This window comes from Nerophis ophidion, linkage group LG26, assembly GCF_033978795.1.
Source record: "Nerophis ophidion isolate RoL-2023_Sa linkage group LG26, RoL_Noph_v1.0, whole genome shotgun sequence".
Classification (NCBI taxonomy): Eukaryota; Metazoa; Chordata; class Actinopteri; order Syngnathiformes; family Syngnathidae; genus Nerophis; species Nerophis ophidion.
The window spans coordinates 29,011,180-29,038,211 of NC_084636.1; the positions used below are offsets into that span (position 1 = coordinate 29,011,180).

Sequence of the window (27,032 nt, forward strand, 5' to 3'; positions counted from 1 at the left end):
GTTCAGTTTATTCATTTATATTGCACATTTAAAATCAACTCCAGTTGGCCAATGTGCTGTACAGACATAAGAAACAATTTGAAAAAAAAAACAGGTGCACGCAGTGTTACATTTACATTGTAACTTAGAAGGATGAATAAAATATCCATCCATCCATCCATCATCTTCCGCTTATCCGAGGTCGGGTCGCGGGGGCAACAGCCTAAGCCGGGTTACCCAGACTTCCCTCTCCCCAGCCACTTCGTCTAGCTCTTCCCGGGGGATCCCGAGGCGTTCCCAGGCCAGCCGGGAGACATAGTCTTCCCAACGTGTCCTGGGTCTTCCCCGTGGCCTCCTACCGGTTGGACGTGCCCTAAACACCTCCCTAGGGAGGCGTTCGGGTGGCATCCTGACCAGATGCCCGAACCACCTCATCTGGCTCCTCTCGATGTGAAGGAGCAGCGGCTTTACTTTGAGTTCCTCCCGGATGGCAGAGCTTCTCACCCTATCTCTAAGGGAGAGCCCCGCCACACGGCGGAGGAAACTCATTTCGGCCGCTTGTACCCGTGATCTTATCCTTTCGGTCATGACCCAAAGCTCATGACCATAGGTGAGGATGGGAACGTAGATCGACCGGTAAATTGAGAGCTTTGCCTTCCGGCTCAGCTCCTTCTTCACCACAACGGACCGGTACAATGTCCGCATTACTGAAGACGCCGCACCGATCCGCCTGTTGATCTCACGATCCACTCTTCCCTCACTCGTGAACAAGACTCCTAGGTACTTGAACTCCTCCACTTGGGGCAGGGTCTCCTCCCCAACCCGGAGATGGCACTCCACCCTTTTCCGGGCGAGAACCATGGACTCGGACTTGGAGGTGCTGATTCTCATTCCGGTCGCTTCACACTCGGCTGCGAACCGATCCAGCGAGAGCTGAAGACCCCGGTCAGATGAAGCCATCAGGACCACATCATCTGCAAAAAGCAGAGACCTAATCCTGCGGTTACCAAACCGGAACCCCTCAACGCCTTGACTGCGCCTAGAAATTCTGTCCATAAAAGTTATGAACAGAATCGGTGACAAAGGACAGCCTTGGCGGAGTCCAACCCTCACTGGAAATGTGTTCGACTTACTGCCGGCAATGCGGACCAAGCTCTGGCACTGATCGTACAGGGAACGGACCGCCACAATAAGACAGTCCGATACCCCATACTCTCTGAGCACTCCCCACAGGACTTCCCGAGGGACACGGTCGAATGCCTTCTCCAAGTCCACAAAGCACATGTAGACTGGTTGGGCAAACTCCCATGCACCCTCAAGAACCCTGCCGAGAGTATAGAGCTGGTCCACAGTTCCACGACCAGGACGAAAACCACACTGTTCCTCCTGAATCCGAGGTTCGACTATCCGACGTAGCCTCCTCTCCAGTACACCTGAATAAACCTTACCGGGAAGGCTGAGGAGTGTGATCCCACGATAGTTGGAACACACCCTCCGGTCCCCCTTTTTGAAGAGAGGAACCACCACCCCGGTCTGCCAATCCAGAGGTACCGCCCCCGATGTCCACGCGATGCTGCAAAGTCTTGTCAACCAAGACAGCCCCACAGCATGCAGAGCCTTAAGGAACTCCGGGCGGATCTCGTCCACCCCTGGGGCCTTGCCACCGAGGAGCTTTTTAACTACCTCAGCGACCTCAGCCCCAGAAATAGGAGAGTCCACCACAGATTCCCCAGGCACTGCTTCCTCATAGGAAGACGTGTTGGTGGGATTGAGGAGGTCTTCGAAGTATTCCTTCCACCTGTCCACAACATCCGCAGTCGAGGTCAGCAGAACACCATCCGCACCATACACGGTGTTGATAGTGCACTGCTTCCCCTTCCTGAGGCGGCGGACGGTGGTCCAGAATCGCTTCGAAGCCGTCCGGAAGTCGTTTTCCATAGCTTCCCCGAACTCTTCCCATGTCCGAGTTTTTGCCTCCGCGACCGCTGAAGCTGCACACCGCTTGGCCTGTCGGTACCCGTCCACTGCCTCCGGAGTCCTATGAGTCAAAAGGACCCGATAGGACTCCTTCTTCAGCTTGACGGCATCCCTCACCGCTGGTGTCCACCAGGGGGTTTTAGGATTGCCGCCCCGACAGGCACCAACTACCTTGCGGCCACAGCTCCGATCTGCCGCCTCGACAATAGAGGTGCGGAACATGGTCCACTCAGACTCAATGTCCAGCACCTCCCTCGTGACATGTTCAAAGTTCTTCCGGAGGTGGGAATTGAAACTTTGTCTGACAGGAGACTCTGCCAGACGTTCCCAGCAGACCCTCACAATGCGTTTGGGCCTCCCAGGTCTGTCCGGCATCCTCCCCCACCATCGCAGCCAACTCACCACCAGGTGGTGATCGGTAGAAAGCTCCGCCCCTCTCTTCACCCGAGTGTCCATAACATGAGGCCGGAAATCCGATGACACAACTACAAAGTCGATCATGGAACTGCGGCCTAGGGTGTCCTGGTGCCAAGTGCACATATGGACACCCTTATGTTTGAACATGGTGTTTGTTATGGACAAACTGTGACGAGCACAAAAGTCCAATAACAAAACACCACTCGGGTTCAGATCCGGGCGGCCATTCTTCCCAATCACGCCTCTCCAGGTTTCACTGTCGTTGCCAACGTGAGCGTTGAAGTCTCCCAGTAGGACAAGGGAATCACCCGGGGGAGCACTTTCCAGTACTCCCTCGAGTGTACCCAAAAAGGGTGGGTACTCTGAACTGCTGTTTGGTGCATAAGCACAAACAACAGTCAGGACCCGTCCCCCCACCCGAAGGCGGAGGGAGGCTACCCTTTCGTCCACCGGGTTGAACTCCAACGTACAGGCTTTGAGCCGGGGGGAAACAAGAATTGCCACCCCAGCCCGTCGCCTCTCACTGCCGGCAACGCCAGAGTGGAAGAGGGTCCAATCCCTCTCGAGAGAAGTGGTTCCAGCGCCCTTGCTGTGCGTCGAAGTGAGTCCGACTATATCCAGCCGGAATGTCTCGACTTCGCGCACTAGCTCAGGCTCTTTCCCCCCCAGTGACGTGACGTTCCACGTCCCAAGAGCTAGCTTCTGTAGCCGAGGATCGGACCGCCAAGTGCCCTGCCTTCGGCTGTCGCCCAGCTCACAATGCACCCGACCTCTATGGCCCCTGCTATGGGTGGTGAGCCCATTGGAGGGGTGACCCACGTTGCCTCTTCGGGCTGTGCCCGGCCGGGCCCCATGGGAACAGGCCCGGCCACCAGGCGCTCGCCATCGTGCCCCACCTCCGGGCCTGGCTCCAGAGGGGGGCCCCGGTGTCCCGCGTCCGGGCGAGGGAAATCTGGGTCCATGATGTTTCTTCTTCATATAGGTCTTCGAGCTGCTCTTTGTCTGATCCCTCACCTAGAACCTGTTTGCCTTGGGAGACCCTACCAGGGGGCTTTATGCCCCCGGACAACATAGCTCCTAGGATCATTGGGACACGCAAACTCCTCTACCACGATAAGGTTGCAGCTCAGAGAATAAAATACAATAGTAAAATATATCATAAAAGAAGTGCAAAATATATCACCTAAAAATACTAAATGGCCCTGCGATGAGGTGGCGACTTGTCCAGGGTGTACACCGCCTTCCACCCGATTTTAGCTGACATAGGCACCAGCGCCCCCCGCGACCCCAAAGGGAATAAGCGGTAGAAAATGGATGGATGGATGTAATAAATAAATAAAAACAATGTATAAAACAAGAAACAAAACAACCAAGATATCCTACCTAACTGGATTTGAATGCCAGGGAGTAAAAATATGTTTTTAAACTAGGTTTAAATTGGGTTTAGTAAAAGCTTAATTATATTAAGTTTTACTCACATTTGCTTTTTTATTTAGACTCGCCGAATTGGTTCTTTACGAAACACTCATAGCAAAAATATGTTTTAAGAATTACAAATAATATCAAGATAATACTTCAGTGGAAAATACTAAACGTTAAAAGAATATCAAACAAACTTTTACTGAAGTGATCAATGCAAACTTGCACGTTCTTCCACTCTGCTTTCTTGGACTGGAGTGTGTGCCTCTTTTCTTGTCCTTTGTAAAATCTTGACATTTTTCTTCCTTTTTGAATACCTTTTGAGGAATTCTGAAGAAACTTTCATCTTTTTACGGATTTGAACTGTTCCATCAGCCTAAAACAGGGGTCTGCACCCCGCGGCACTTGAGCCACATGCGGCTCTTTAGTGCCGTCCTAGTGGTCCGTTGTGTCCTTGAGCAAGACACTTCACCCTTGCTCCTGATGGGTCCTGGTTAGCGCCTTGCATGGCAGCTCCCGCCATCAGTGTGTGTGAATGAATGAACGTGGAAATACTGTCAAAGCACTTTGGGCTCCTTAAAAAGGGGTAGAAAAGTGCCATACAAGTACAACCATTTACCATTTACTCCCTGGAGCATTTTTAAAGAAGGATAGAAAATGGAAAAAGATGGAGAAAAATGTTTTTTTGTTGTTTTAATATGTATTTGTTTGAGGACAAACATGACACAAACCTTCCCAATAGTTAGAGAGCCCACTGTTTAATATATTTATGTGTATGCTTCACTGCTGAGAGTTTTTGGTGAACATCGGTTTGCTCTGCTAATTTTGGTGGTTCTTGAACTCACCATAGTGTGGACGTAACCGTTTGTTTGCATGTAAAATCTTCCACTCCTTCTTTTTTTCTCATTTGGTACACCAAAAGTTCATGCTGTGCGTGAATGCACTAAGGTGAGCTTTGTTGATGTTATTGACTCGTTTGGACTGCTAATTAGGCATATTTAGTCACTGCATGATTGCAAGCTAATCAATGCTAATCAATGCTAACATGCTATTTAGGCTAGCTGTATGTACATATTGCATCATTATGTCTTGTATGTATATTTGAGCTCATTTAATAGCCTTTACTTTTATCCTTTTTGTGTATGGTTTACTTTTGCATGTCTCATGGCACACTATCTGAATATAATATTGGCTGCATTTAAGATAGTTGTTTGTGTGCCATGTTGTTCTAGACCACAGCAAACATTACCTAGTTTTCCAAATATTGTAATAAATCTATTAAAAGAGTTATCTCACCTTCTGAGTAGCCTCTGATTTACTAATGGTTACTAATGTTGTAAAAATGTGTAGAATAAATTTTAAATCTCAACATTTCTGTCAACAAAGACGGCGTGGCGCAGTGGGAGAGTGGCTGTGCGCAACCCGAGGGTCCCTGGTTCAAATCTCACCTAGTACCAACTTCGTCACGTCCGTTGTGTCCTGAGCAAGACACTTCACCCTTGCTCCTGATGGGTGCTGGTTGGCGCCTTGCATGGCAGCTCCCTCCATCAGTGTGTGAATGTGTGTGTGAATGGGTAAATGTGGAAGTAGTGTCAAAGCGCTTTGAGTACCTTGAAGGTAGAAAAGCGATATACAAGTACAACGATATACAAGTACAACGATATACAAGTACAATAGTAATTTTGATAGTAGGCTATTATAGCTAATATAGACACTTACGTCATGTGTTGCCTTCATTACAAGAGTTATATACGGATTTTCATATTTTGTGGCTCCAGACAGAATTGTCTTTTGTATTTTTGGTCCAATATGGCTCTTTTAACGTTTTGGGTTGCCAACCCCTGGCCTAAAACAATGCAGGTATAGGGCATTTTTCTTCGAGAAAGTCAAAATGCCGCCCAAAACGCAATGACAACAGACGCTCGCTGGCCCACCACTTCGAACTTCGCATAATTATTAACAAGCCGGACGTGATGTCAAGTGAATACAACCTATACATTAAAATGAAGCATAATTTAGTGCATATAAGAGTTGAATACCACTTGATTGTTTTAGGACAATGGCGAGCTGGTTACAGCACTTCTCCATGGGGGTTCGGATGTGCAGCAGCTGGGCTACGGCGCCCTCACTGCACTGCACGTGGCCACGTTATCCGGACACCTGGAGGTAAGCGTGCACAAACTAGATGACTATCAGCACCTTGTTTGCCGACTCATCATTTGTGTGCAGGCTGCGGATATTCTCCTCCAACACGGGGCTAATGTCAACGTCCAGGACGCTGTGTTTTTCACCCCGCTGCATATCGCCTCCTATAACGGCAACGAGCAGGTAAGTGCACTCTGATGTAACCCAGCATGGAAGGTGAAATGAATGGACCCTTAATTTGTTTCCTTCGCAGCTTGCCAAACTGTTGCTCAAGTTCGGGGCGGACGTAAACGCCAGTGGCGAGGTGGGGGACCGGCCGTTGCATCTGGCCGCAGCCAAGGGTTTACTTGATATCATCACACTGCTGGTGGGGGAGGGAGGCAAAGCTAACGGTAAGACTTTGGGGCCTCCATACATTCCGCAGTAACAACTGTGTAAGTGACACGACCACATTGGATTTGTCCGGCAGCCATTACGACTAGGGTGGGATTGTTTCTTCTACCAGGGGGCCATTTTAGTCCCCTGAAGTAGGGGAGGCGCATAAGCTTTGGAAAAATTAAGAAAAAGATGCGTAGCTAATGCAACAGTCAAAACATTATGATCTTTTCTACACATTTGTGGGTTAATTGTGTTGTAATGTAGAATTAGAGCGGGCAGGCTCAAATGGTCTTGCAGACCGCATATAGACCTAGGTTTTCCACCCTGGCCAAAAAACTTGATTAAATGACAACAAAGATAATAACCACAATGGCAGCTTTTCACACCATGAGGATCAGGAAGCTCTCCAACTAATATTAGTTCTACTGGGAGGACCAAAAAATGGTTTTAACCTTAAGATGCAACTTTAGGATTGACTATACACAATTTCTCTTAGGATGTAAAAGTTACCCGCTCATTAAAGTGTTGTAAGTCAGGTTTAAATTAATCTCTATTTTTGCTTTCAATGCTGGAAATAAACAACTTCTATTGATATAACGTTTTTATAAATGTTTATGTTTGATGGCCTTTTTGTAGAAAATACAAACTGTTCTTTTTTTATAAAGGAAAATGCAAAATATGCAATATTTCTTAAAATTGGTTCGAGAGTAGAATATTTGAGGTTAGGTAATTACAGCCTTGAATACATCAATAATTCATGACCACATTGATGTTAGCAAAATAGACAAAACATATTAGTTTTACATTGCCTACTGAGCTAGAACAAGAGAGAAAGTAGGCGGGACTTGGTTGAGTTAATTGAGTTCACACAAGTCTTTTGTATATACCTGCTGTTTTACATATGATTGCCTAAAATTATGTGCATTGCATTTCAGAGAATTAATGGCAGTTTACCTCATTTACGCTTCCAAAGCTCTGAGAATTATGCTTATAATTTTCTGGCATTATCTGGTGGTTTTCTTGTTTTTCAGTCAGCAAGAATGAGATTAATTTCTTCTCCCCTGAAAAAGCATAGTAATATACCATGATTACCATCTGTTAAAAAAACAGTTATAATAGGAGTCAATGGGGCTAAAAGATGTCTGAAAGTGTGTATACTTTGTTTATATTCTAAAAATAATAATAATAATAATAACTTAGATTTATATCGTGCCTTTCTAAACACTCAAAGCGCTCACAGAGAAGTGGGACTCAACATTCATTCACACCTGGTGGTGGTAAGCTACATCTGTAGCCACAGCTGCCCTGGGGTAGACTGATGGAAGCGTGGGTGCCAGTTTGCACCTACGGCCCCTCCGACCACCACCTAACATTCATTCACCAGTGTGAGCGGCACCGGGGACAAAGGGTGAAGTGTCGTGCCCAAGGACACAACGGCAGCGATTTTTTGGATGTCAATAGGTGGGAAGCCAACCTGCAACCCTCAGGTTTCTGGCCGGCCGCTCTACCCACTACGCCATGCTTCCCCTTTGATTTTAACAAGGATGCAATCAAAAACACAATGCAACTGTTTCTCTACTTCGACAATTTTCTAAAATCATTGAAAAACTGTTCATTAACAAATCAGAAAAATTACCACAAATGCAATGTGTAGTAAAAAAGTTTGTGGATTTAAAAAAAATAATTTAACACAATTAATCATAACATCTTAATAAACAAATTAGAACAATATGGAATCAGAGGGTTGGTCTTGAATTGGATAGAAGCTACTTAACCGACAGGAAGCAATACATGAAGATAGGCAAACACACTTCCTCAGAGCTAAAAATATCTTGTGGTATACCTAAGGGATCAACACTCGGACCAAAATAGTTCAATCTGTATATAAATTACATTAGTCAAGTTACAAAAGACTTAAAGTTAGCATTATTTGCAGACGATACAACAGCATTTTATTCAGGAGAGAATACGCAGAAGATAATAAAAGAAGAAATTAACAAATTAAAAAGATGGTTTGACAAAAACAAACTATTTTTGAATCTCAGTATGACTAAAATAATGCTGTTTTGTAACAGCAGAAAAGAAAGTCAAATACAAATAGATGGAGTAAATATTGAAAGGGTAAAAGAAAACACATTTTGAATTGGAAATCCCATGTAAATAATATACAACATTAAGTAGCAAGAAACACATCAATAATGAATAAAGAAAAACATGTTCTAGACCAAAAATCACTCCATATTCTTTACTGCTCACTAGTGTTACCATATTTGAGTTATTGTGCAGAAATATGGGGAAACAACTACAAATGTGCGCTTCATTCACTAACTGTGTTACAAAAAAGATAAATTAGAACAATACATAATGTTGGATATGGTGAACATACAAACCCTTTATTTATTAGATCACAATTATTGAAATTCAACGATTTGGTGCATTTGCAAACAGCTAAAATGATGTACAAAGCAAACTATAACCTGCTACCCCAGAATGTACAACAATTCTTCTCAACAAAAGAGGAGAAATATAACCGTAGAGGAAAATCTAATTTAAAACATTTGTGCTCTTGTAAAACACTTAAAACCGGTAGTATATCAGTATGTGGGATTAAATTATGGAACGGATTAACCAAAGAAATCTAACAAAGCGCCAATATGATTCAGTTTAAGAGACTGTTCCAACTACAAGTGTTCACAAAGTACACCGAACAAGAATTATGATGAACATCTTGAACCCTTTTTTTCCCTTCTTTAAAAATGTTTTATTTATACAAAGATTATTTATGTATTTAATATCTGTATGCTTACTATGCTGAATTTACCAATTTTATAAAAGAAAACTACTCGGAGACATTTTAGACCACTCACCTTTAATCTGAACAATCATATCACTTTTGCTATTTGTGCAACACTTTCCAGTGAACGCTCAGGACAATGAGGACCACGTCCCCCTCCATTTCTGTGCCCGCTTTGGCCACAATGAGGTCGTACGCTTCCTCCTTCAGGGCAACTTTGACGCGCAGCCTCACGCTACCAACATCTATGGGGATACACCGTTACACTTGTAAAACATTTATTTGCAGTGTCAGTAAATTTCCAGGTTATGTTGATAATGAGCTGATGTGACGTTGCGTTGACTTTCACCAGGGCCTGCTACAATGGCAAATACGACGCCGTGAAAGAGATTATTCAGCTCTCTGGTGCAGATAGTCTTACAAAGGAGAACATTTTCAGCGAGACAGCACTTCACAGGTATTGCCTCCTACCGTGTTTCCTCTAATACGGCTTACTCACAGGGTGTGGCGTCCATTTGAATAAATGTTGAACGCTTTTCTGTTTATATGTGTCCTGCAATTGCTTCCCGCTCAGAATCAGCTAGCATAAGCTCCAGTTTCCCCGTGACTTTAATGAGAATAAGCGGTGTAGAAAATGAAGTTGCATTAATTTTTATTTAAATAGTAGGGGGCATTGGCTGTAACGAGTCTTTCTTTCTGTCTGTGACAATGCATTTTTTGTTTATTAATTTGAGTATGCACCACTATAAGAAGAAATATGACATTTTATTGTGAGCAAAATATAGTTATAGCACTATTCACGTCGCTCTAAGGTACTCCTCTCCAAATTAAGTTAAATTTAAAGTAACAATGATTGTCACACACACACTAGGTGTGGTGAATTATTCTCTGCATTTGACCCATCACCCTTGATCACCCCCTGGGAGGTGAGGGGAGCAGTGAGCAGCAGCGGTGGCCATTATTCACAAAGTAACGGGATGGCATCTTTCCACCATTATGACTCTCGTCTATAGAAAAGCTTGTCGGAGGACCTTAGAGCTGCAGAAAATGTTCATGTTTTTAAGAGCAGGCTTTTTGATTTGGCTTTTACCTGATATTAATTATTTTATTGAAGTTATTTGTATTTTACTTATTATCCTATTAATTATGCAATATTTGTTTTTGTAATTTATTTATTGTTTATTTACTGTATATATGTATATATACATACATGTATATATACCTATATAATTATAATATATTTTTTTATTAATCTTCATATGTCTTACTTGTATTTTATTTTTTATCTCTACACAAGTTTTATTATTTCTACTTTCCAACGTTCCTCAGATGAGCCATCTGCCTCAGGGGTTACTGGCCATGCTTGTGGGGGCACTTTTGTTTCAGCGTTTAGGTGGCCATGGTCTGATGACCTCCTGGTGCAGATGGCTCCTGTGATAGTGTTTACTCACATGTCTCCTGTGTACTCAGACATGCAATCATTGGTGCATATATAGGTGTGGATGTTGTGTGTGTGTGTGTTTGTGTTTGGTATCTGTATTCGTGCGTACGTATGTGATAATGGGGCATATGGGTCACTGGGGTATTGTTTTTAACTTTGTAAAGCACCTTGCGTTGCATTTCTTTTATGTATGAAAAGCGCTTTATAAATAAAGTTTGATTTGATTTGATAAAGTCCGATTATAAGCTTCTATCTTACATTCCAGTGCATGCACCTATGGTAAAGACCTGGAGATGGTCAAGTTCTTGTTGAGCCAGAATACCATGAGCATCAACCACCAGGGCAGAGATGGACACACAGGTGACTTTTTAAAATTTTTTTAAATCATTTTTGAAAAACAATCACATGTCGGTGTGGCTGTAATTGTCCCCATTTTGTCTTTAGCCCTGCACAGCGCCTGTTTCCACGGCCACATCCGCCTGGTGCAGTTCCTGCTGGACAACGGGGCAGACATGAACCTGGTGGCCTGCGACCCCAGCAGGTCCAGCGGAGACAAGGATGAGCAAACCTGCCTGATGTGGGCTTATGAGAAAGGTTGCGAACATCACACAGAAACCAAAAGCACAAAAAACATGAATTCCTTTTTGTTGTTGATTTCCATTGAAGGTCATGATGCTATTGTCACTTTACTGAAACATTACAAGCGCCCCGATGACTCTCCCTGCAATGAGTACTCGCAACCAGGAGGGGGTGAGTGCCTGTTTGGCGTAAACCAATACAAAAGTAAAACACAATGTTAAACTGTCTAAATATGTCAACTTCCTTCCAGATGGCTCCTACGTTTCTGTCCCATCCCCTTTGGGAAAGATAAAGAGCATGACGAAAGGTAGTCAAGTGGAGCTGATTTTCCTCCGTTTTCACTTCTGACAAGGCACACACACACATACTGTTGCCCAGGGAATGTGCTCATAAACAAAACCATACTGAGGCTCTGTGAGCCATAATATTGTCCTATAGTCACTGCTTACAATAATAGGTACCCATGCACAGTGAGATCCAATGCAAGAGCTGTGTCACAAAGTCAGCCTTTGCTAAGATAGGAACGCTCACTTGTTTGCTGTTTTTGTGTACAAAATGTCAAACTTTGCGTAAAAGCTTCAAAATTACAGGCGAAATTTGAACATGATCCAAGAACAAAATGTGTTGCTTGTTTAGGACAATTGAAGTATCATCTCTTGCTACTGTAATTTTTGTCCTTGTGAAAAAATATAATCTTTATGGATGGATGGAAAGACTATAGAATAGAAAATATGGGTTTCAGTGCAGATTGAAGAAGTCAGGAAAAAAAGTATTCAAAGTAGCACCAAGGCCCTGAAATGGTCACTCCTTGTTGCGCAGTCCGAATGTGTTTAAACCAAAAGGTAAATAAACACATGAAAACGAAGGAAATATTAAAAAACACAAAGGAGGATACAGAAGATCACAGAGCTGCAGCAACCAGCTGCCACTTCCGCAGTGTCATAAAACACACTGAAAAGCTAAAAATAAGTGATAAATGATAAATATTGCGCACATACCGCTCGGTACTCTATATTCTTGTGATGAAATAATTTCCTGGTCACAAACTCGAAGGAGCACTGCATCACAGTGAGAGCAGTTTTTAAGTGTTTTGTTCCTCGCACAGCCAAGCACAGTATATTAGACACTCACAATTCTTTGTGCAGGTGTTACCTGATAAAGTGTGTGTTAAAACTCTGATGCATTAGTAAACAGATTCCTTCCCTGCACAGCAATTCGTTTAAAGTGTCGTTCAACCACGCAATTTATTATTTTAACAGGTGAAAAGTATGAGTGAGTTCCTCTGTAACATCACTGTTTTCATTATGGTTTGTTTTTCATAACTTATACTTGTAAAAAGACTGTCTCAAATTTTAGAAATTCCATATATTACTTTTTTTTTTTTTTACTTCAATGATATATTTGATTGCATGACAAAGTGGAAAGGAAAACATAACCTTTTTTTTTTACTAACAAGTATATTACGAAACACAGCAGTAACAAAAGCAATGTTGTAAACGTAATGAGCACACTGCTGAACCAGTTTTACTTCTCTCCCCCTCCTTATATGCAGATTGTGCGCTGTGCGTAGGGCCCTGCAATCCGTGAGGGGCCCCAGTTTTGCGTGATTAAGTACATTTACTGTAAATTATGAATAATGACTGACAGGACGGACAATTTATGTTAACTTGATGTCTAACTTTGCTCATGCTTGCGCTGTTGCAATGCTTGTATAGAAGTGCTTATATCAAAGTGATTAGATGCAGGTCGATATCATCCAATACTTTTGTTGCAAACAAACAAACTAACATCTGATATCAATATGAGATCACGACACCTCTAACTATAAGGCAGTTAGAGTTGTATGCCGTACGTGATATGAAGTGTTCGCTACTCAGACGGAATGTGTTGTACGAGGGCTCAGAGCGTTTTGCTTTATGACTGTTATCCACTGGTCGTCTTTCATGGTCTTTGTGGTTAATTGCTCTCCCCTTCCCATCTCCTTGTTTGTTCTGGCATCCTGGCACCAACGCCTGTCTGCATTGGTTAGAACAACTGAGAAACCAACTTGCTTTTGTTTTTTTCCTGCCAATATGGCATTGTTTTGATTGAGGGATGCGGGCCTATCTCCCAGAGCTCTATTGAGCTCTTCATTATGTTAACAATCAGGGCTGCATTGATTAATCAATTAAGTCAAATCATACGGTTAAAAAAAGCTCTGATTTATGTTCTGTGGCTATTTTTGTTAACAAACACATGTCAAAACAGCATTTTTTACATTGATCATATGCAAAAGAATATGGTTTATCGAAAGCAGAAAACTAGATGTTTATTCCAACTATTTTCCTTAAAATACACATTGAGTCTATAATAGTTGTTTTGTCTGATTAATTGATTAATCGAACACACCAATTGATCGATTACACAATTACTAAAATAAACGACAGCTGCCGCCCATGTAACAATAAATGTTTTATCTTTTCTAGAAAAAGCTGAAGTGCTTCTCCTCAGGGCCAGCCTCCCCTCTCACTTCCATCTTCAGCTTTCTGAGTTGGAATTTAATGAAATAATTGGATCAGGTAACTATGTTTTTTCCTGTGTACTGCACGTTATGGTCATGCATCCAATCTTACTGATTCTAGTCTAACCGCACAGGCTCCTTCGGCAAGGTTTACAAAGGAAAGTGCCGAAATAAAATTGTTGCAATCAAACGGTAAATATCTATATATTGCTTGTTTTGTTATTTTCCCCTTCTGTTGGTATCAATGCATACCTTTTTTGCTGTTCTCTGCAGCTACAGAGCCAACACATACTGCTCCAAGTCAGATGTGGACATGTTCTGCCGAGAGGTGTCCATCCTGTGTCGCCTCAACCACCCCTGCATCATCCAGTTTGTGGGCGCGTGCCTCGATGACCCCAGCCAGTTTGCCATTGTCACCCAGTACATCTCGGGGGGTTCGCTCTTCTCTCTACTGCACGAACAGAAGAGGTGAGGAAGGGGACATTACGTCCTTGTGAAACTGCTTGTGCATGCTAGAATGATTCGTTCATTCATGTTATTTGAACCTTAATATTTAAACCTAAAAAGAGTATTGCTACACTGTATGGACAAAAGTGTTGGGACTCATCCGGTGGCAAAAAAAAAATCCAACTGTAAGCGCTGTTCTTCTTTCTTTTTATATTTAATACAGTATAGTGATTCAGTTACAATGCAGACATCAAAAATCTAATTTAAATATTGTTAATATGCATTTAATAGAAAAAATGAAGGTTATGCCAAGCAGAAAGGTTATTGTCTATTTCAACTTTATTTACCCTAAAATGTGCATAAAGGCTATAAAGTGTGATTCATTCAATTACATGATTAATCAAACAAACAAACAATAAATTATTATTGAAATAATTGATAGCTTCAGCCCTATATTGTAGTGCATTGCTAGTACATTACAATTATCCTTATATATACATATATATATATATTACGATATTCATTTTCTACTCGACAGTGGAACCTCGAAAGCTGATAATAATAATAATAATAATAATATTTAGACTTATTGTCTCCGAGGAGGAATTTGTCTTGGACATCAAGACACAGTGGTTTACATACATACATACATACATACATACATACATACATACATACATACATACAGTTCATCCAACAATACAGTGACAACAGTGAACAGTGTGCAGGTATGTCAGTTAGTTAAGACATCACACATTGCACTCCCCCTGTGTTGCACACCTCCCGTATTGCACTATCCCACCATTGCACTCCTTATTATTGTGTCCGGTTATTTCAGTAGTTTTCTGTTGTTAAATACTTTGATTGCCAGTAGGACAAAGGAAAATCTGTACCTGTTCAGTTTGTATGTTGCTGTTCTGTAACATTTACCATTTGTCATCATCAACACAATTTCACTATGAAGTATGTGGTGTGGGTCACGGGTTATTTTAAAACCCTGCTTCCTCATGGTCTTGTCGAATATTTTGTTGAAGGGAAATATTTTACCAGCCTTCTTGATAAGGTTTTGAAGTTGGGTTTCGAGTTTGACAGACAGATTTCCAAACCATGTGGAGTTGCCATAAAGGATGCTGCTACAGTCATTAACTTTTAGCTTCTCTGTCACCACAATTAAAGCATATAGGAAAAATGTGTTGATAGCCATAGAACCACAATTAGGACAGCTGAGTCTACATAGTACTTACACAAATGATTTTTACATAGATGTTGCACATGTATTCTCATTGTACACATCATTTATAAGATACTGTACACTATGCAGTACTTATTAATTCCAGCTGTACCGACAAAACGCCACTTGGTGACAGTATTGCTGTGCACCTTGGAAGCACCTTGTTCTCCATTTTTTGTGTGTCAGTCGCCTTTATTTTGTAATTTTAGTTTAATTTAGTTGTATCATACAATGGTTAACCACTATTTATACATATGTGGTAATTAAGAAATGTTGCTTAAAATATACTTGAAAATGATTTCATAATCACTGTTTTAATTGGGAATAAGTAAAATAACAAAATGTTCAATGCCTCACAAAATATGTTGCGTTCAAATTTGTGGTTTTCACAGTTATATTGTATCATTTAAAGTATATATTTTGTCAATAATAGGATAGTAGTTAAACATGGGTGAGATGATGTGACTCTACTTTCACATGGGGATCCAATTTAAACACCTACTGAATTACCTAATTATGGTTCCCTGCCAGGTAAAGGGGCACTGTTTGTCGGCACTTTTGTCTTAGACATTTTGGACCATGCGTGCGAACCGAAACAACATTTTCTGTTCCAGTATGGCTGGCCCAATACTTTTGTTTGTATAGGTTATCCAAGAGAGGATGTTTGCACAGCAGACAAATCGGCCCCAAGCCTCATTATCCACCTTGGAAGCATTCCCTCACCAGTCCCTCTACTTTAGTTGCTATCTTCATTGATCCAGATCAAGTGTTTTGCTAACTGCGTGCTATCCCATGTGCAACCAGGGATATCCACTGATCTGTGTTGGGAGGTGTGTGTGTGTGTGTGTTAGTGTGTGTGTGTGTGTGTGTGTGTGTGTGTGTGTGTGTGTGTGTGTGTGTGATTGGCAATGGGAGGCCAATGATTTGTCACTAAAGGGTTGCGGCTCTAATGATGTGTCAATGGACAGGCTTATTGATCTGCAGTCCAAGCTCATCATCGCCATCGATGTAGCCAAGGGAATGGAATACCTGCACAACCTCACCCAGCCTATCATTCACAGAGACCTCAACAGGCATGTGTCGCAGTAACAGTTGTTGTTGTCTTTATGTACTATAAATGACATGTGTGCTCTTTACAGTCACAATATTCTTCTCTACGAGGACGGTCATGCTGTGGTGGCTGATTTTGGAGGTAGGAGGTGTAATTTGAGTTCAGCAAGGTTTTTGTTCAAAAAGCAGCCGTGTGACGTACTGTATAACGTATGATTATGAGATTTAGAAAGTATTTTTCACTGACAGAACACATTTAGTACACCTGCTCAAAAATAAAATTGCAACTTATATTAAACACGTATAAACCTTCCACAAGCATATTATTAATATTTGTAATTTAGATCCATCCATCCTATCTCAGCTACAATCCGGCAGAAGGCGGTATGATTTATACTTTTTTTTACTGTATACATTTGAACACAACAGAGATAAATAATATATAAAAATGTTTTCTTAAAATAGTACAATATATTATAATATCAATCAAAACTTTATTTACAGTATATAGCACTTTTTATGCACAGGCATGTTGCAACACAAATTGCTTTACACCATTACAAAAAAGAACACATGCACGCACGCACACAAACGCAGCACTATTGACAATAATATGGCATGACACTGACAGTTGAGGGAAAAACACCAACTTTGAGGCGTCGACATTGGAAAATACCAAAATGAACGCCATCTAAAAAATGATTTAAAACATGTAAAAATAAAAAATGAATACTAATTAAATAAATGAATAAATACATAAATTAGTGATAATAACAGTAGTAACAATAAATAAAACAGAATATACATTTATAACTTAAAAAGAGTTAAAAATATAAGTAAAAAGCCAAATTAAAAAAGGTGTACCTTTTAACCTTTTTTTTTTTTTTAAATGTCAACGCCCTCAGCAATATCATAATTAGTGCTGTTAAATGATTATTTAAAATCAGATTATATATATATATATATATATATATATATATATATATATATATATTTTAGTTTATACCAAAATGGATACATGGATGATACAGCAGGGGATTTGGAGGAGGTCATGTGGTCTGATGAAACCAAAATCTAACTTTTTGGTATAAACTCAACTCGTCGTGTTTGGAGGAAGAAGAATACTGAGTTGCATCCCAAGAACACCAAACCTACTGTGAAGCATGGGGGTGGAAACATCATGCTTTGGGGCTGTTTTTCTGCTAAGGGGACAGGACGATTGATCCGTGTTAAGGAAAGAATGACTGTTGCCATGTATCGTGAGATTTTGAGCCAAAACCTCCTTCCATCAGTGAGAGCTTTGAATGGTTGACCAAATACTTATTTTCCACCATAATTTACAAATAAATTCTTTAAAATTCCTACAATGTGAATTCCTGATTTTTTTTTCACATTCTGTCTCTCGCAGTTGAAATGTACCTATGATGAAAATTACAGACCTCTGTCATCATTTTAAGTGGGAGAACTTGCACAATCGGTGCCTGACTAAATACTTTTTTGCCCCACTGTATGTATGTATACACACTCACACACATCTATACATGTATACATACACATGTTTGTATGTATATATGTATGCATATGTACATACACATGTATGAATGTACATATGTATATGTATGACTGTGTGTGTGTACATATGTATATAACAGTCCACAATACAAGATCAAAAATACATTATTCACTTTTCTAATACAGCACTAGTATTCTAAACTGCAACAATGTCCACTAAGGGTTTGTTTATCGTCTATTAACATTATCAGCAGTTCTATTTTGATAGTACAATAATGAACCAAACATTAACAGCAGTTATATTGTGACAATACAATATTGGGCCAAATACATTGAAATATAAAACTACAACACACAATTCCAGTTTACATTTGCTATTATAGAGTTAAGTCAAGTCTAATTAATGGTTGCAAATAATAAACAATTTCACTAAGAAGAGCTGCTTGTACTGCAGAGTCCAGATTTCTACAGTCTGTTGACGAGGACAACATGACCAAGCAGCCGGGGGTAAGTCACTTCTTTTTCTTTATTGGGGGTTGTTTAGTTCTTGCAGATATGTACAAGTGTTTGTATTACAGTCTTGGGCCTACCTGCACCTGCAATCAATTACCCACCTCCCCCCTCCTGCAAACCAAACTGCCTTCATGCAGATTTTTTTTTTTTAAATGTGACGAGTCATCACTATCCAGCAAGCTTAGCCTATAATTTGGCGTTGAGGGGGTTGCATCTCTCTCGAGAGCCACCTGTTGTAAGGAACTAGTTGCATTTGCAAACTTTGCAGCATTGTTTACCATAGAAACTAAGCCAAAATGTTTGAGTCATTTGAATGTTTTTATTTTGTAGTTAATTAATATTTGTTGTGTTTTTGGGAAGAACTTGCGATGGATGGCTCCTGAAGTCTTTACCCAGTGTACCCGCTACTCAGTGAAAGCAGACATGTTCAGTTATGCCCTCTGTTTGTGGGAGTTGCTCACCGGAGAAATTCCCTTTGCACACTTGAAACCTGGTACAGACATTTAAAATTCTCTCGTATCATATTTCAATGTTGATTGACTTAAATGGCCAATATTACACGCTTGCTTGTCTTGATACCATCAGCTGCGGCAGCAGCGGACATGGCCTACCATCACATTAGGCCTCCTGTTGGCTACTCCATCCCCAAACCCATCTCTGCACTTCTGATGAGAGGATGGAATGCATGTCCAGAGGTAAAAACATTCCTCCCATGTTTTTTCCAGTCTATCTTCCGAACCTTTAATGTGTATCAGCAACCTGTCAATTTCCCAATAAATATAGCAACAAATTATGTTTCTTACAAGTATCGTTATGACTGGACAATATCGAAACATGCTACATTACACATGGATATGCTAACCACTAACCGCAAGTTAAAGCTCTTGAATTTAAACAAAGGTGGACGGATCAATTCAAATATCAACAGAAATGATACCAAGTTCAGTATACAGTCGATACTACAGTCGTTAGATAAATATTATTTATTATGAAAAAAATATTTGGCCATTTTTGTTATTGTTTGCTAACTAAGGAAATAGGTCCCTGGACACAGGAGGGCTTTCAGGGAAAAAATCCAAATGATTTAGATCAAAATCAATGATAGGAAATAATTTAAATATTTATTTGATTACACCGTCATCTTGTGTTATTGTATGATTATAATTGTGATCACAAATGTGTAAGTATTCAATGATCTTGGAAATTTGAGCTATCAGTATCAACACTGGTATGGCGAATACTGCCTCTGTAAACTACTTGGTACTGAATCAATACCCAAATTTGAAGTATAGCTACTGTAAAGTATGTAAACAACAGAAGGGCTCAGTACATTTTAACAGAAAGGGGGCATATTATGATGTTTTTTTTTTCTACGTTTAAAACACTTCCTTGTGGTCTACATAACATGTAATGTTGGTTCTTTGGTCAAAGTTTTGCATAGATTTTGTTTTACAGACTAGCTACTTTCTGACTGTCTTTTCAGAATGAGCAGTTTTGTAGGCATTTTTTACGTGCCAAAGTTTTCCTACAAGGGAAAGTCTTTGACTACGTCTCCACTCCGTCAGCCATGTTGTAGTTTTTAGCGCTTCCATATCGAGTCTACTGACACGCTATTTTGTATTAGAAATGGGAACAGCAGAGAATTTTAGCAAGCATGTGCCTTTAAATAAATAGAGAAAAAAAGGGAACTTATTGACCATGACTTTGGACAACAGCTGGATAAAAAGGGCGTACTTGTGCAAAGCTCTTCAGGTAAACCTTAACTATATATGGTGACACAACTAAGCCAATATACATCACTAAAGTTTCAAATTCCAAAATGACTCCTTTGGAGCAAGTTAGGAAGAAGGCTATATTGTTTTACAAATATCTCTGCCATGCCTCCAACTTATACGTTGTAAAATGATCTTACCAACAAAAGCCATCCATGCGCTTTTTAGTTCCCCAATTACACTGAGACCGAGATGGGAAAAGAGGCCTGACTCAGCTGCATTCAGCAGTAATGAATGACACGATCATATCCCTAGACTATGCGTTATTGCATGCCTCTGCATAACAGGGAGCACACGTGACATGGCTGATCCAACGATTTGTGCCATTATTTTATCCCCTGCTTCCTCGTTATGAAACATTACAGCATGCGTGCACATTTCTGTCTTCCTGATGATTAAATATCATGGAAACAGATCCCCCCAGAGCAGTGGTTCTTAACCTTGTTGGAGGTACCGAACCCCAGCAGTTTCATATGCGCATACACCGAACCCTTCTTTAGTGAAAAATAAAATGTTTTTTTTTTTCAAATTGAGGACAAAGTTATACATTTTTGGTAACACTTTAGTATGGGGAACATATTCTAAGTAACAAAGACTTAATTTAGAGTTATTTGGACACTAGGGGAACACATTCTAAGTAATAAAGACTTAACTTAGAGTTGTTTGGTTAAGGTCAGGGTTAGAGTTATAATAGGGCCATGCCGAATAAGGCATCAATAAGTACTTAATAATGGCTACTTAAGAGCCAATATGTTACAAATTTGCATGTTAATAAGCAACTAATTAATGGTGAATATGTTCCCCATACTAAAGTGTTACCATGTTTTTTTAACTGGTGCACAAAATGAACCGTGCATGAACATCACCTTGTTCAAACAAGAAAACCAATACAGTGCATAAACTCACAACAAATTTCACACCTGCAAATCAGTCGGCTGTTGCCGTATCCGTAATATGCCGATAGGGAGAAGTTTGTATTTACACGACGAGTCGTGTGTTTTGACCTCCGCCGAACCCCTGAGGACGACTCACCAAACCCCTAGGGTTTGATCGAACCCAGGTCAAGAACCACTGTGAAAAATATTGACCTGGCATGAACACATTACCCCAATAGTTTAGTAGGATTTGATACAAAAGTGATTAGTAATAAGACATCTCTTATTTTTATACTACACTACAAAAATGTGACCGCGACACTTGTTTTTGCTCCCATTTTTCATGAGTTGAACTCAAAATGTAAAACCTTTTACTATATATACAAAATACTTTTTCCTCTCAAATATTGTTCATAGATCTGTTTAAATCTGTTTAGTGAGCATAACAGGTGTGGCATAACAAGATGCTGACTAAACAGCATAATTATTGCACATGTGTGCCCGAAGTTGCCCACAATAAAAGGCCACTCTGAAATGTGCTGTTTTATCACACAGTACAATGCCACAGATGTCGCATGTTTTGAGGGCGCGTGCAGTTGGCATGCTGACTGCAGGAATGTCCACCAGAGCTGTTGCCCAGGAATTGATTGTTTAGGGCCCCCAATAAACTGTCTTCAAAGGCGTTTCAAATAATTTGGCAGTACATCCAACCGGCCTCACAATTGCCGACCACGTGTAACCACAACAAGGACCCCCACATTCAGCAAGTGCCCCTCCATGATTGTCTGGGACTAGGCACCCAGACGGATGCGGCAACAATTGGTTTGCATAACCAAAGAATTTCTGCACAAACTGTGAGAAACCGTCTCATAGAACCACATCTGCATGCTCGTGATCCTCATCGGGGTCTCGACCTGACTGCTGTTCGTCGTCATGACCGACTTGAGTGGGCGAATGCTCACATTCATTTAGGGCAGATAGCAGAAAGCCTGTGTAGTGTCGTGTGGGAGAGCGGTTTGCTGATGTCAGCATTGGGAACTGAGTGTCCCATGGTGGGGGTGGGGTTATGGTATTGGCAGACGTATGTTATGGACAACGAATGTTCATGCATCGTATTGATGGCATTTTGAATGCACAGAGATACCGTGATGAGATCCTGAGGCCCATTGTTGTGCCATTCACCCGAGACCATCACTTCATGTTGCAGCATGAAAATGCATGGCCTCATGTTGCAAGGATCTGTACACAATTTGTGTAAGCTGGAAACATCCGAGTTCTTGCATGGCCCAGCATTGTCACCGGAGATGTAACCCATTAGGCATGTTTGGGATGCTGTGGATCGGCGTGTACGACAGCATGTTCCAGTTCCTGCCAATATCCAGCAACCTCGCACAGCGAGTGGACCAACATTCCACAGGGCACAATCAACAACCTGATCAACTCAATGCAAAGGAGATGTGTTGCACTGTGTGAGGCAAATGGAGATCAAACCAGATACTGACTGCTTTTCTGACCTCCCCCTGCCCCACAGTGCTCACTAACAGATTTAGACAGATTTGTGAACAATATCTGAGGGGAGTAGGTCTTTTGTGTGTATAGTAAAGGTTTTAGATAATTGAGTGCAACTCATGAAAAATCGAGCAAAAACAAAAGTGTTCCGTTTGTATTTTTGTGCAGTATAGTGCTGTTAGGTTTTGAAATTTTTTTGTCGTTACGGGAGTCTGTGCAGGTGCAGTGATGCTCCTGTTACTGCGGCATTAGTTAAGTAGAAACATAATGTAGTACTAAACCTTTTCTACGACTTACTACTCCGTTAAAGAAGTAGACATGGCTTGATTACTGTAATGCAATTTTATACAAAAAGTCAATACGGCCTTCAAACTTTTTACCTTCACTATTTCTAAAATATATCGTGAGGCTATTTTGGGCCGTTGTCTGACATTGTGATATATAATTGAACAGCTCCAGGTGTCCAGCTTGTTGCTGGCATTTGAAGCTGAGGTCACCTTTTTGCTTCATGTGTGTACTTTGGCGGTTTGTCGGTCACAGCCACTATTCTGCCTTGAAGCCCAATATGAAAAACAGCTGATTTAATTTCAGGACCGTCCAGAGTTCTCTGAAGTGGTCACCAACCTGGAGGAGTGCTTATGCAATGTTGAGGTAAACATTATTTGTTTATGACCATGTTATCTCGGTAAAACTCTCTAATTATACCCCGGGCCTTTATTTACCTCAACCATAAAGGAGTTCATTTGAAGGAGGTAAAAACTGGAGAGAGGATGTTACCTTTTTTAAATATTTAAATAAATCTTATTTTATATCACAACTTAATTAGTTTCACTTTACCAATGATTTGGGTTGCATGATAAAGTGGAAAAGAAAAACATGGACACATAGCTCTCTTTGGCTCCATGGTCATTTGTTAACAAGACTACTGCAGTACCAATGTTGTAATAGGAATGGGTGCCTTTCACTTTGAAACTAATATGGTCCCAATTCTTGGCACCTGTGACATGATACTGATACTCAACGGTACTATTTTTTGGTACTTCTTTGTGGGTTAATAATGTTAATTGTTTAATGAGCTGGTTATGATATTTGGGCTGTCCAGTTTTTGTTGTTTTCTTATTACATTTCTGAGTCTCATTTGCAAGTATTATACAGTAGACTTTGCATACAGTTGCAATTCCAAGACATTAGATGGCATTAAAGTATAAACCGCTGTATGTTGTGTTGCTTGGCTAGAAAGCAGCCTTTGCTATTAAGTTGAATGTGCCAGTCTTGTCTTATGTTGCATCATACAAAGTCATATTTTACTTATTACTCCCCAGCTGTTTGATTGTAAAGTGCATCTTAGTTGTAATTTTCATTACCAAATTTGTAGGATTTTAAATCGTCATCTAAAGTCCTTAATGCTAATGGGTTTCATGTATATGGAAAAGCCAATGTAAATTAGCCTCTAGCTAGCGCATTTTGAAAAATCAGAGCCTTAATTTACGTTCAAGTGTTTTCTATCAGGCATACCTGCTTTGTTGGCTTTAGAAATTGCTGCATTACCTAGAAGCAGTTTGGCTGAGGCAGCTCTGAGTGCTGCTTGTGTGCTTGTTTCCTTGTCAAGCGTTTGAGCTGGTGTTTATTTTGTCTGCAACGGGACGCGACGTCACTTTGATTTTACCTGAGTCAATCCCTGGCAGTACCGACGGGATTCGGTCGGTGCCTATGAAAATACCAAATTCAGTATCTCTCCCTCAGCGGCAAGGAGTAAACCGCTCAGTCAGCATTCATTCTGTTGATCAGTTCATTGTAAACAACAGTGCAGCAAGTGTAAACACACACAATTTACAGATTAACAGCTGAGTAGTGCAATTCATATTTTAAAGCACATTAAGAGTTATACAGGATGCTGACCACTTATGATACTTCAAATGCAGCTACTGTCACCATGAAGTTGCCTACAGCCATATCTCTTGGTGTGAATCAAAGCATTTATCATATGATTGTGTGTGTGTGTCTCTTAGCTAATGTCACCTGCCTCGAGCAACAGCAGTGGTTCCTTGTCACCTTCCTCCTCATCGGACTGTCTGCTTGCCCGCGCCGGACCCAGCCGGGGTCACGTGGCCGCCCTGCGGTCCAGGTTCGAGCTGGAGTACGCTCTCAACACTCGAGCCTATGCCTTCTGGAGCCAGAGGTCAGAATATGTCGCTGCACGATGACGCAAATCACTTATCGCTATAATTGTCTTGTATTAATTGTGACTGTTTTTTTCCTGGCTGGAGTTATGCACACTAACGATCATTAGAATGGGCAGGCTGCTATAATGGAAAGTCAGGACGTTCACAAAAAATTTACACTGTAAAAATGTACCTCAATTTCACAGTATTTTTTCACATTAAACTACTGAAATCACCATTTACTGTTACAAATAACTGTCAAAAATATGATGTCCTTATATTTCTTGGCAGTTAAGCTCACAGTGAAATACTGTAAATGTTGCTGTGAAAGAAATGCAAATATTAGCCAGTATTTTGCTGTGAATTTACAATGAAGAATTTTACAGTGTACAAAAATTGCTTACTCTATTCTGTCAAAAAAGGCTATAATAAGCAGTTTGCAGTATTGCCCAGGAATATTCACACCAGTGTATGTATTCTGCTGTGTCCTAAACTAATTTATGGGAAATTAATAATATAAAGAACTTACATTAATTTTGCATGTATTAGCAAGCCTCATATTTGTTTTTAGCACTTGATTATTACAACTTAAATTGGCCTTTAACCCTAAAACATGTCTGTTCTTGTTCATGATTCAAACTCAAAAGCATTTCGGCAAGTAAGGATAACATTTTTTTCTTTGGCTGACTCTGCATATCCTCAGGGATGGGCAAAATATGGCTTTTTAATATGGCCCGCCAAATATTAGAACACAATTAGGCAAAGATATGTTTTGAGAAGTGCCACAACCAAACTGATACTACACTTTGAGGCATTGGGAACAAATGTGATCAACAACACTGCTCCCACTGAAAGAGAACATAAGTGTTAACACTGTAATGCCATTTTTTGTGTTTCTTTGTGGTTCTGATAGAAAAATGTGGAAAATAGATGTATAGCCCATGTGTGGGAAGTATACTCTTAGTTCCAACAAATATGATGTGCTTTGACTTGCGTCATGTGTTAGCCTGGCCTGTCTGTCAAAATTCAAAACCAATGTAGCCCCTCAGCCAAAAGGTTTGCCAACCCCTGTTCTAAGTGCTTTCTATTGAGAGTCAACCTTCTATGAGTCCAGTGAAGGGTTACTATTGGACAGTGTGGTTCAATCGGTACCTCCCCTGGCCCGGGTGCCACACCTAAATATAGACATGACATTTCCCCTCTCAAAAAGTGATAATCCATGCCTCGCATCTGGATGAGTTTTCATTGAATCATTAATGTTGATTTTGTTTTTAATTCAATGTATTGTGTTCAATGGTTGTTGTCTGCGACCATGTTTTTTTTTCGTGGTTTATTTGCTTTAATGTTTTTTTACTTTCAGTGAGCAAAGGCGAGCATCTGGTGGTCTCTCAATGGAGGAAATAAGAAGGAGCATGCAGTTTTCTCCCATTGATCGCAACGGTTTGTCAATATTAACTTTTTTAAATTTGAGTTGAACTTTAATATTGGCGTAGATTGTTACATTTGTTAACACTTTATTCTTAGAGGGGGTTCCATTTATGGTTCAATGGTTATCATAACCCTTTCTCTTTTACATAATACACAGTTTAATTCTTTAATTCATCCCTTTAGGTTGTTCTGTACATTTTCCTCTCCCAAGTTCCCCTTTCATATAAAGATACCGTAAATTCTCTATTAAAGTCTGTATTTAATTAACCCCAGAATCTCTAATTGGAGCATTAAAAGCACAGGTGTCAAACTCAAGGCCAGGGGGTCAAATTTAGTCCGCCATGTAATTTTATGCAACCAACATTATACATATTTTCTGTTTAAACTCTACAGTCATGCCACGCCACATTGCGCTTGTAATAACTACAACACAGATATTTTTTTATATTTAAACAAATATTTTAAAGTATGTTTTTGGTCTAATTTTTGGTGCTAAGTCAGGCTTTTTAAAACATAAACATGGCCAAGAAAACACAAAATATTAAATACTGTAGTAGTATTGGACAATAGAGGAGACCAAACCAATCAGTATTGTGGCCACTGATTGGCTCAGCCTCAGGCAGCATTACTATATTGGATTAAAAGAGTGCAAATGTGACCGAAGGGTGTTATTTCATGTCTAGAGGACTCTCATAATGTTGAAAAACATATTTTGAGGGTTGTTAACAGCTTTTTTATGCTGCATCTATTAAGATATTTGATTTAAAAATAGTGATTACTACTTTGCAGAAATTCATTTTTTGCGGTGACTTCCGGTACCAATTAACCGTGACAGACAAGGGACTACTGTAGTACAATTTATTTAGTAAAAGACAATATTCCTTCTTGTCACCTTGACTTGCGT

The 27,032-nt window shown here is 40.5% G+C and overlaps 1 protein-coding gene across 2 annotated transcripts in view; it reads left to right on the forward strand.

Moving 5' to 3' along the window:
• tnni3k (TNNI3 interacting kinase) overlaps positions 1 to 27,032 on the forward strand; it is a 60,944-nt gene that overhangs the window by 6,703 nt on the left and 27,209 nt on the right. For both annotated transcript variants that reach the window (XM_061888286.1, XM_061888287.1), the window contains exons 5-24: positions 5,848 to 5,958; positions 6,022 to 6,120; positions 6,191 to 6,329; positions 9,234 to 9,378; positions 9,462 to 9,566; positions 10,816 to 10,910; positions 10,995 to 11,144; positions 11,217 to 11,300; positions 11,380 to 11,436; positions 13,595 to 13,687; positions 13,764 to 13,821; positions 13,903 to 14,097; positions 16,276 to 16,380; positions 16,447 to 16,499; positions 18,324 to 18,376; positions 18,743 to 18,875; positions 18,968 to 19,077; positions 23,130 to 23,189; positions 24,548 to 24,717; positions 26,061 to 26,140. In XM_061888286.1, coding sequence (XP_061744270.1) covers positions 5,848 to 5,958; positions 6,022 to 6,120; positions 6,191 to 6,329; positions 9,234 to 9,378; positions 9,462 to 9,566; positions 10,816 to 10,910; positions 10,995 to 11,144; positions 11,217 to 11,300; positions 11,380 to 11,436; positions 13,595 to 13,687; positions 13,764 to 13,821; positions 13,903 to 14,097; positions 16,276 to 16,380; positions 16,447 to 16,499; positions 18,324 to 18,376; positions 18,743 to 18,875; positions 18,968 to 19,077; positions 23,130 to 23,189; positions 24,548 to 24,717; positions 26,061 to 26,140 — 2,095 coding nt within the window. The remainder of the gene's footprint in view (positions 1 to 5,847; positions 5,959 to 6,021; positions 6,121 to 6,190; positions 6,330 to 9,233; positions 9,379 to 9,461; positions 9,567 to 10,815; positions 10,911 to 10,994; positions 11,145 to 11,216; positions 11,301 to 11,379; positions 11,437 to 13,594; positions 13,688 to 13,763; positions 13,822 to 13,902; positions 14,098 to 16,275; positions 16,381 to 16,446; positions 16,500 to 18,323; positions 18,377 to 18,742; positions 18,876 to 18,967; positions 19,078 to 23,129; positions 23,190 to 24,547; positions 24,718 to 26,060; positions 26,141 to 27,032) is intronic.